Genomic DNA, 9,590 nt, shown 5'->3' on the forward strand with positions numbered 1-9,590 from the left:
TTTATTCGTTACATTAAAATTAATAATTTGATTTTTTTTTTTTTTTTGTAAATTATTAAATTAATCGTCTACTTCTTTTATTCGTTACATTATAATTTTAATATTTTTTAGTGGAACACTTTTTGTAAATTATTAAATTAATTAATAATCAATAATTAATGATTAATTAATTTTGTAATTTCTCCTTAGGGGGATAAATAAAGGCATTATCTTATATTAAATGCATCCCTATCACAATACGTGCTGCTGTTCTATGTCTGCTGGCGCAACTTTTACTTAAAATAAAATAGTATTTTCATATTTTTTAACATGGTTATAAATAATTAAAAAATAAGCTGGCGGTGGTTACTTTACATAAAATATATACCTTCTTATAAAATACTCATATATTAAAGGGCAAAAGGAGAAGTTCCCATACCGGGAGTCGAACCCGGGCCGCCTGGGTGAAAACCAGGAATCCTAACCGCTAGACCATATGGGAAGCCATGATGTCCAAACATCACTAACGGAATACATCACAATACATTTTAAAAATGCGTGAAAAAGAAAAGTATCCACTGTTACTGTCATCCTTTTGTGGTACAGATTTCCTGTCGTCCCACCTTTCCCAAACTTCAAATGGATAATTGGGAAAACTGGACTCTGAAAAACAGAAAATAATAATATACAGTCAACAGCGCTCGTCTGTACGGCGACTGGCGATGTCGTCATCACAAGTTGACCCTGTTGTCATCCCGGTAATGTGGGACGCGGTGGTGTTTCTATCCGGTTGGTTTTGACCCCTCCGGCTTGTGTTAACCACCAACACTCAAAGATGTAAGTATCGAGACACGCTCGGAGACACTTGATGTGTGACGTTGAATCACGATAATCTCACACAATGTTAAAATAATGAACTAACTCGGCCTGTTAGCCGCGTTAGCTGTCCGTGCTAAAGGTAATCCAGTCATGTTTTTGTTTACTATCTAACAGTCTTGTCCATTTTCAGGGCTGACTACTGGAAGTCACAACCCAGGAAATTCTGCCAGTACTGCAAGTGCTGGATTGCAGACAATAAACCTGTGAGTGGGTGGAAAAGAAAAAGAAAAAAGAAAAAAGAAAGCTGCAGCTCACGTTGCTGAGCACAGTGTTTACATGCTGCTAATGTTTGTCCTCATGTTTGTGTTGCTCTGCAGAGCGTTGAGTTCCACGAAAGAGGGAAGAACCACAAAGAAAATGTCACTGCGAAGATCTCTGAGGTATTATCGTTTATATATAGCTTTTCTTTCGGTGTTTTTAACCATTAAATTGAAGTGTTACAAAGCCATGTGATTCTGGGTTGCTGATTCACAAGCACACAGACGACCATAGATTCACATGGCTATAAAACCCAGATAATACATAATCAGTATTCATTAACGAGGCTTCTCGGGGACTTAAACAGGCATGAATTACTGACAGCCAAGAAAAAAATGGGCACTTCTTGGCACCGCTCTCAGGACTGGCAGGAGAGATAAGGTCCAGACATAACCATCTGACTCTCAAGCTCTCTTGTTATTGGCTGCTAGCCGGAGCCACTCATTTCATCCGATCTTTCTCCCCCGTAGATTAAAAAGAAGAGCATTGATAAGGCGAAGCAGGAGGAGCGTATGTCTAAAGAGTTTGCGGCGATGGAGGAGGCCGCGCTGAAGGCATATGAAGAAGATCTGAAGCGGATGGAAAGGGAGTCATCAGGTAATTTTTGTTTATTGAAATAATGTGTAACACGGAGGCTACTTTGGGGGGAGATGTTGTTTACTGATAACATTTTAAATGAAGTGTTTTTGTCTTAGGAGAAGGTTCACTGGCCCAAACAACACCACAGCCACAACCTCGGGCACAACCTCGGGTACAACCTCGGGTACAACCTCAGCCAAAACATCAGCCAAAACCCCAGGGCAAAAAACAACAAAAGAAAAATAAAGCCAACAAGAAGTTCAGAGACCAAATGGAAGCACAGGTTTGGATTGAAGGACAAACAGATGATGGAAACACATACTATTACAACACGCTAACTGGAGGTGGGCATAACCTGAAAACACAACTCCTCTTTGAAAGGATCCTGTATGCGAACACATTACCTCAATGTTTTTGTTTGTATTTTTTACTACAGAATCTCAATGGGTAAAACCAGAAGAAGGTTTCCAGGGAGGAAGTTCAGTCCCTCCACCGCCTGGACAGACTGGGGTTAATATATATTTAGTTTCTGTGCATTTTTTGCATATTTATTTTAAACTAGGTATTATGCTCTGTTGGTTGCTGATAACATGCATTTATACTTTAATATTGTTTCTTTCTTTAGAGCTCTTCAAGCTGTCCTTGGATGGAAGCTGTCAGTCCTGAAGGTTACACATATTACTACAACTCAGAGACTGGAGGTAGAAAAAAATGTCCTCATCTAAAATTAACTTAAATTACCACTGAATTCATTCAAGTTGTGGTGTTACTGTTTCTGGATTCCCCCTCTTATTCTTTCTGATATCTTCCTCACCCCTTAGAGTCCAGTTGGGAGAAGCCAACAGACTTTCCTTCTGATGAGGCTTCTGGATCTGGCTCCAAGATAGAGGGAGAGCCTTCAACCCCTCAGCCGGAGCCACTCTCGGGATCAGAGGAAGGCTCCAATGAGGCCCCTGCATCTCAAGAGGGTGAAGTCCCTGAACAAGCCAGCCAGCAGCCTAAAGTCCCGAAGATCAGCTTCAGGGTAAGAGGAGTCCTGGCAGCGAATGAGAAGAATTTTAACATCTGCTTGTCAAGATTCTGTAGAAACAAAAAATTCCAAACCTCACAGTTTTTCTACCTTGTTTTTTTTTTTTTTTTTTCAGAAAAGAAAAGCAGAAGACGAGCCCTCAGAAAAAGAGGGAGAAGATAAAGCAAGTGATGATTCTCCTAAAGAGGAGGCTCCTAAAGAGGAGGCTCCTAAAGAGGAGGCTCCTAAAGAGGACGCTGAAGAGGCGAAAAAAGAGGAAGAGGTCCAAAGCACGACAGCTAAACCTGAGGAGAAGAAAGAAGAGCCGATACAGCGGAAGACGCAAGCCAAAAGGCCGAAAGCTGCAAATCCATATGGGGTCTGGGAACAGATCCAGGAAGAGAAGGATCCATAGTAAGTGTTGTTTAAATGGTTGATAAGGATACTGATATATTGATCCACCAGCCTACAGACCCTGATAAAGAATAAATATGTGTCAAATGGGCTCTAACGGTTCCCTTTTTCCTTTCCTCTACAGTGCCAGCGTGGACTTACAGCTGCCCCAGGTGGAAGGAAACACGGCCAGCGCTCCCGCCGAGCTGCCGCCAGAGCCAAAACCGAAGTTCAAGGAACGCATCATCACCTCCCTCGGAGAGGAAGGCGGACCCACTTCGTTCAGGAGAAACAAGACACAGAACGGCAAATCCAGGAGCCTCCGACAGAGAGACGACGATGACTGACCCGAACATAGAACAACTTCAAGCCAGAACGCAGGAGACTTTTACACAAATAAAAACTCTTTCTTGGAACCGATGCACCATTTTTGATCTTGGACGTGAATTAAATGCATTAGGAGTTTGTTTTTTTTAACCAAGATGCACAAATATCTTTTTTTTATCAACATTTTTGGGACACATTGACCTGAGAAACCCTGTTTCTTAAAAAAAAAATCCATGTTCTTTTCTTTGTACTGAGGTCTGTCATAATGAAGGTGTGCAACACCTTTTATAGTCTTATACAATATTGTCAGCATCCCAGTTTGATCATTTTATTAATTTCTTCATAAAGTCTGGTAGCAGATGTACATATACAGAGCAACTCAAAGAATTTTTTGTATTTTTCATATCTGTATTTTTTTTTTTTTTTTTTACCATTGTAAGCACCTCTGTGAAAATATCATTACAATGTGTGTCAGTTAAAATGTCATACTTTCATAAAGCAGTTTGGATAGAAGTGATTAAAGATGTTAAATTTAGGATGTCTGTATTTTATGACTGTTCAGATACCGAAAACATAATTTTGCGAGCAGAATTAGTTTGAAAACAGTTCAGACCGCTGAGGTGAAGAAGAAAACAGTTACTAAGAGGTTAGATGACTTCAGGTTGCTGGTCAGCTGGCACACACACACACACGCAGGGTGTGACATGCTTTTGGGGAGAGTGTGTATAAAGCTGATAGATTGGTTTTACCACACCCTGATTGGCAAATAACCACGAAGGATACTTACTGACAATAAACAACCCTGATGTCTGTTTACAGTCAGTTTAATAGGTCAGCTTTACTGTGAAGTTTGTACCAGTGTATAATAGTTGTATTTTAAAAGTTTAATAAGAAAATTGTACTTTGTCATTTAGGGAATTACCATAACACAATATACATAATTTAATATTTTATTTAAAAAAAGAAAACACAAGCACAAGCATACATTATACTGATGGTTTCAGGCTCTTCTCCACCACCTCTATAAAAGCCTCCCTCTCTGTGTGTTCAAGTACGTCACAGATCAGATCATCAAGAGCCTCCCCTCCTCTCATGAACTCCTAAACACAGACCAGAACCACAAAGAGTTAATGAACCTGACTGTTTACATCAGTTTTTAAAAAAAATTATATTACCAAAACACAATGTGACATGACTGACACTCCCTTAATATCTAACCTTAATGTCTCTAGTAACATATCCAGTCCTGTGGTCTGTGACACGATCCTGGCTGAAGTTGTAGGTGCGGATCCTCTCCGACTGAGAGCGTGTGCCCACCTGAAGTTAGTTAACAGATAAGAAAGATGACATAAAAAGATTTCTGAATATTACATATATTCACTGGTACACAAGGAGTTCGCTCACCTGCTGCTTTCGTTGCGTATACCTCTGCTCCGTCTCTTTACCCAGAATGCTCTGGTAGAGCCTGGCCCTCAGCAAACCCATGGCGGTGTCTCTGTTTTGCAGCTGAGAGCGAGTCTGCTGACACTCAGCTATTATACCTGTTCAGATAACAATGAAAAACAGATGGTGACGAGGCCTGATTTATATTTTATATGAAATGAAAGCAGAACTGTCTGTAGGCTGGAGCGGCTTGAGAACAAGCTTCACCTGTGGGAAGATGAACGATGCGCACTGCACTGTCTGTTGTGTTGACACTTTGGCCCCCAGCACCTCGAGACCTGAACGTGTCGATGCGAAGATCCTTTGGATCAATGTGGACGTCGAACTGTGAACACGAAACACACGTGGGACAAAAATAAAGACGCTGATAAACACAGACTGATGATAAAAGCCAGTCATAAAGAGACAAGAGCGGAGTGTACCTCCACTGGCTGCGGCAGGATAATGACAGTCATGGTTCCCGTGTGGATACGCTGCATCCTGGAGGAGAGGCCCACCTCGGGGATCCTTTGCACCCGGTGTGTTCCTCCTTCATGCTTCAGGTATCTGTACACATTCTCCCCGGCTATTCTCACCGCCGCATGGTGCAAACCACCTGAGACACAGACACAGCCAATGAATGCAGCTGTAGACGATAAGCTAAAAACATTAACAGTGACAAAATATCCCTCTGCAATGTCTCTGCACCAACACGATTAAATAGCCATAATATGACTTACCATACTCAGCATTTGTGTAGTTAAAAACCTCAAAGTCCCAGTTCTTGTAAGAGGCAAAACCCTTGTACATGTCAAACATTTCTCTGGTGAACTGCTGACAGATGTCACCTGAAACCACATAAATGGATAGTAAGAGGCTGTAAAGACTGTCAGCAACATTACGTATTTGAAATGGTAGTTTCCAATCATACAACTAGATACTTGTATGTTACAGCTGGAGACATTTTTACTGTGAGAAACCAAGTAAGCACATTCATACCTCCTGTTGTTCGTCCTGATACAACCTCCAGCAGAATATCACTGGAGTCAAGAGGGTCAGAGGGCACAAGAGCTTTGATCAGCTGGAGAGAAAGAAGATAAACTCATCAACATAAACTGTTCAATAACACATTTATACACATATTCGATCCCACGTTTGTGTTCTCACATCTTTTCTCAAGGCTAAAATCTTGTGGGAGATTTGTGCTTCCTCCTCTTTCAACAGCTGGGTCAACTGAGTATCTTCATCCTTGGTACCAGAGGAACCTGCAGCAGAATATGGTTAATTACATTCACAGATATTTTGGAGTTAAAAGACCCTGCAGTACCTTTCTGCAAGACTCTGTAATACTGTGCAAATACCAAAGAACTACTTATAGTTGGACAATTGTTAGACAGAAATACAGAAACTCCTCACTGTGCAGAAGTGACAGGACCTCCTCAAGGTCTTTCAGGGCCTGCTCAGTACTCTCAAACACATTTGCCAGAGGCAGCAGCTCTGTGTGTCTCTTCATCAGCAGCTTTCTGTCAGACTCGCTGAGATATGGGTGCTCTAACTTCTTGCTGATGTCCCTGTGCTCGTCCATGAGCTGCTGGAGATACCTCTGAACAGACTCGCTCTTGTACAAGTCCTCCACATCACTGTGGCAGAGGCGTTTAGGTGCTGCTGTGCCCCAGCGTTGCCCCACTGTGGTGTTAGCATATTTCAGACCGGTGTGTCCTGTCAATGTCCTCCTTCCTCCTGCTCCTCCTCCTCCTCCTCTTCCTCTGCTGCTGTTATAAACTACACGGCTACATAGAGAGCACAACCGAAAGCAGCGGCTGGCGAGCATTTGACTTCATTTACCGAACAATGAGTGAATTAAATCACTATTCACACGGTGATTACAAAAGACCCTCAAAGACTACAACAGCGGTTAGCCCGTAAGAGATACCGGAAGTAGTTTAGGGCGCAAGGTCGAGGAGACTCACGAACTGAACTCTGGGAACTGTAGTGCCATTGTATCGGCCGTTGGGCTAATTATTTTTAAAGTTAATATTTGTAGTTTTTTTTTAAATTAAATCACACTTTACATGTTCAGTTGCTTAACATGCAAACATAATTTTATATTTATTTATTTTTACTGGTTAAAAAAAAACGTTAACTAAAACTACGGTAGGCCTTTAGGATAACTGACGGTTTAACGGTTTAACGGTTTAACGTTGGCTGATGTCAAAATGTCAAACTTCAGAGCCAGTGATAATGGTAAGATCATAAATATCATTAACTGTGGCTAATAACTTGTTAATACTTGTTCATTGACAAAAAATAATATATAAAATTGTGTTTTTAGCCTATAAAAAAAGCTTTAAACCTGTTTTGACACCGTTAGTTAACTAGCAGCCACTCCCTAACATTTTGTTTTCTGTGTCTAATCTATGTCAGCATTTACTGCTAACAAGACATAAATTACCGTCTTTACTGTCAAATTAGGCTTCATAATTGGAAATATGAGTACCTACATTAACTAGAAACCTTAATACACTTTTATTAACTGTCCCTTCAGGAGCACAGAAGAAGCAGTTCTCGTTAACCAAGGCGGTGGAGGATGTCAGTCAACACGGCTTTGCCCAGACTGAGGCCCTGAAAGAGAAACAGAAGACACTCAGCTCCCTGCAGGTTCACCTTTAACCCCTTTTTAATTCAAATAATTAATTTGAATTACTACATATTTATTTAACACATAGCTTATAATGTGGTGGCACTGATACCCGTGTGTGCAGGTTAGTTTAAAGTCAGTAAAGGACTTACTCATTAATATTTGCAGTATGTAAGTTGCATATGTAGTTACAGAGAGTTGTCTGCATCCATAATAGACAACTTTGTATATATGTGCGGCCCTTAAAATCCTTAAAATTGTTGGGAAAATGTTGTATTTTTTCCCTTTTCATGCAAAAGACAAAAGCTGATTTGGATGTCGTGATTTCTTTTCCAGGTAATTCTTTCAGACGTTGAGAAGAAAGGTGAGACGGCGGAGCAGGAGCTGAGATCTAAAGCGAGGGAGATCCTGATGCTGGAGGGCGAGCTGGAGCGCCTGGAGCGGCAGACAAAAGTGCTGCCTGCTCGCTGTGTATCCATCAGCAAGGAAAACACAGAGCTCCAGATTGGTGTAAGTGAAGAGGAAGAGAAGGCTCGCATGGCATTGGAAAGGTTCAACACTTACCGACACAAGATGGAGGCTCACAGAGCAGCAGTTTTGCATGCGGCGAGCCAGACGCAGGCCTATAAAGAGCTTGCAGAGAAGAGAGCGCTGGTCAGGATGCTGGCACAGAAGAAAGAGGAGCTGAGGGAAGATCTGGAGAATCCAAATGGAAACACAGTGCAAATGGCAAAGGTGGAGAAAATGAACTGGATGATCCTGAGTTATATTCACATTTTAAACCTTACATAACATGTTGTTGTTTTTTTTGATGCATTATCTGCAGAGAGAGATTGATGCTCTGAAGGGGGAGATCTCTGTGAGGAGGAAGACTACAGCTGAGAGGAAAGAACGACTACGAAAAGAGTTTGAGACTCAGGCCCAGATAAAGAAAGATGTCGAGGTATGGCAAAGAGAAGTTGTGAATTTAAGATATTGTGTGTTTACTATCACAGATGAGCATGAAAAACAGAAAATATTCACATTTGGGAAGCTGGAAATTGTGACTTTTTGCCATTTTTGCTTATAAAATTACAATAATGGGGAGACACATCATGTTTAAATTAAGTTTTATTCCCATTGAAAACGTATCAAATTGAATTTGTGTGTTTCCAGATTCAGAATAGGCGCTATGAAGCCATCATAAAGCGACTCCACTGCCAGCTGAGCAGGGCTCAGGCTGTCCACAGGTAAAAAATATATGCAAATACATGATACCATCTTTTTTTTATAGACCTAAAAAGTGCATATTTAGGGATGGGAATTTCTATTAATGTTTCTCTCAGATGTTAATTCTAAATGTATAGATAACAAACCAAAAGCCATAAATAGGGAACAAATCTAGTCGTTTTTTATGCATTTAAAGTAAGAATTTTCATATTAATACGACAGGAAAATAATTTACTGAACCACCCAGGAGGTTGTTTAGAGGCAAATTGCTCCAAGCTGTGGCAATAAGGTTCCACATATTAAACATTACTGAACTGTGTCTGCTTTAGGCAAATGTCTGAAGATATCTACCACATGGAGAGACAGCTAGCAGAGCTCAGGAGGCAGCTGAAGTCATCATAGGACTCAGTGGTCAGTGGTCATTAAACTGTACTGTAGTGGATAAACATAGATTATAAGATTACCACCTTATATAAATTAATTGTTTTATCATCAGATTAAACCCAAGGTCTGTAGTTTTACTATGGGTCTGTTTAATTGTTGCTGTTACTATAACTGACCAGCAGGGGGCATCAGTGTCAAATACATGTCTGTTATCACAAAACCCTCACCTAGGCTGTTAAACAGTAGTTTGATACCAGCTGGTAATTGTGAGTGTTTTATCAAAGAGAAAACAGCAGCAATATTAAAACATTTGTCTGTTATCACATTATTTGAGTTACTTTAATAGCAGGACAGGATGCAGGAGTGTTTCACTTTCCTGCGGCGGTTCTGAGACCAAATCAGGGTCATCATCAGCAGGGCGTGGGATGGGATTTTAGGTTGGGTGGTGACAGTGAATCGGTTTTTGTCCGGTCACTGTCCACCACGGTGACCCGTGCTGAACAAAAGCCAAGT

At 40.9% G+C, this 9,590-nt stretch overlaps 3 protein-coding genes and 1 non-coding gene across 5 annotated transcripts; 2 read left to right on the top strand and 2 right to left on the bottom strand.

Moving 5' to 3' along the window:
• Positions 1-409: 409 nt before the first annotated feature.
• On the bottom strand, positions 410-481 carry trnae-uuc (transfer RNA glutamic acid (anticodon UUC)). The gene has a single exon. It is a non-coding gene; the product is annotated as a tRNA-Glu (tRNA).
• Positions 482-689: 208 nt separating this feature from the next.
• On the top strand, positions 690-3,959 carry wbp4 (WW domain binding protein 4). Of its 2 annotated transcripts, XM_051427424.1 has the most exons (11): positions 690-816; positions 989-1,061; positions 1,176-1,238; positions 1,587-1,713; positions 1,812-2,039; positions 2,132-2,205; positions 2,321-2,396; positions 2,517-2,719; positions 2,841-2,915; positions 2,946-3,118; positions 3,243-3,959. In XM_051427424.1, coding segments are annotated over exons 1-11 (1,296 nt in total). In that variant the 5' UTR covers positions 690-814; the 3' UTR covers positions 3,445-3,959. The 2 variants fall into 2 exon arrangements, with proteins under 2 accessions (XP_051283384.1, XP_051283383.1); XM_051427423.1 differs by having other exon boundaries at positions 2,841-3,118.
• Positions 3,960-4,360: 401 nt separating this feature from the next.
• mtrf1 (mitochondrial translational release factor 1) lies at positions 4,361-6,784 on the bottom strand. The gene is made up of 9 exons (XM_051427422.1): positions 6,263-6,784; positions 6,014-6,111; positions 5,846-5,927; positions 5,587-5,694; positions 5,290-5,462; positions 5,075-5,192; positions 4,829-4,965; positions 4,643-4,741; positions 4,361-4,524 (listed from the first exon to the last, which is right to left on the bottom strand). The coding sequence occupies exons 1-9, from the start codon at positions 6,675-6,677 to the stop codon at positions 4,411-4,413; spliced, it is 1,344 nt and encodes a 447-aa protein (XP_051283382.1). The 5' UTR covers positions 6,678-6,784; the 3' UTR covers positions 4,361-4,410.
• Positions 6,785-7,062: 278 nt separating this feature from the next.
• Positions 7,063-9,112, top strand: LOC127378952 (coiled-coil domain-containing protein 122-like). Its single transcript, XM_051428332.1, has 6 exons — positions 7,063-7,090; positions 7,392-7,504; positions 7,821-8,219; positions 8,311-8,427; positions 8,640-8,713; positions 9,023-9,112. The coding sequence occupies exons 1-6, from the start codon at positions 7,063-7,065 to the stop codon at positions 9,093-9,095; spliced, it is 804 nt and encodes a 267-aa protein (XP_051284292.1). The 3' UTR covers positions 9,096-9,112.
• The last annotated feature ends 478 nt before the right edge of the window (positions 9,113-9,590 follow it).

This window comes from Dicentrarchus labrax, unplaced genomic scaffold (assembly GCF_905237075.1).
Source record: "Dicentrarchus labrax unplaced genomic scaffold, dlabrax2021, whole genome shotgun sequence".
NCBI classification, from domain to species: Eukaryota; Metazoa; Chordata; class Actinopteri; family Moronidae; genus Dicentrarchus; species Dicentrarchus labrax.

Excerpts from the sequence above, each read along its gene's own strand:
- wbp4 (XM_051427423.1), top strand. Across the intron at positions 1,714-1,811 it reads GATGGAAAGGGAGTCATCAG|GAGAAGGTTCACTGGCCCAA; the intron begins GTAATTTTTGTT and ends TTTTTGTCTTAG. Across the intron at positions 3,119-3,242 it reads CAGGAAGAGAAGGATCCATA|TGCCAGCGTGGACTTACAGC; the intron begins GTAAGTGTTGTT and ends TTTCCTCTACAG.
- mtrf1 (XM_051427422.1), bottom strand. The coding sequence starts at position 6,677 with ATGCTCGCCAGCCGCTGCTTTCGGTTGTGCTCTCTATGTAGCCGTGTA. Across the intron at positions 5,928-6,013 it reads TTTTAGCCTTGAGAAAAGAT|CTGATCAAAGCTCTTGTGCC; the intron begins GTGAGAACACAA and ends CTTTCTCTCCAG. Across the intron at positions 4,742-4,828 it reads ATACGCAACGAAAGCAGCAG|GTGGGCACACGCTCTCAGTC; the intron begins GTGAGCGAACTC and ends AACTAACTTCAG.
- LOC127378952 (XM_051428332.1), top strand. The coding sequence starts at position 7,063 with ATGTCAAACTTCAGAGCCAGTGATAATG. Across the intron at positions 7,091-7,391 it reads CTTCAGAGCCAGTGATAATG|GAGCACAGAAGAAGCAGTTC; the intron begins GTAAGATCATAA and ends CTGTCCCTTCAG. Across the intron at positions 8,220-8,310 it reads ACACAGTGCAAATGGCAAAG|AGAGAGATTGATGCTCTGAA; the intron begins GTGGAGAAAATG and ends CATTATCTGCAG.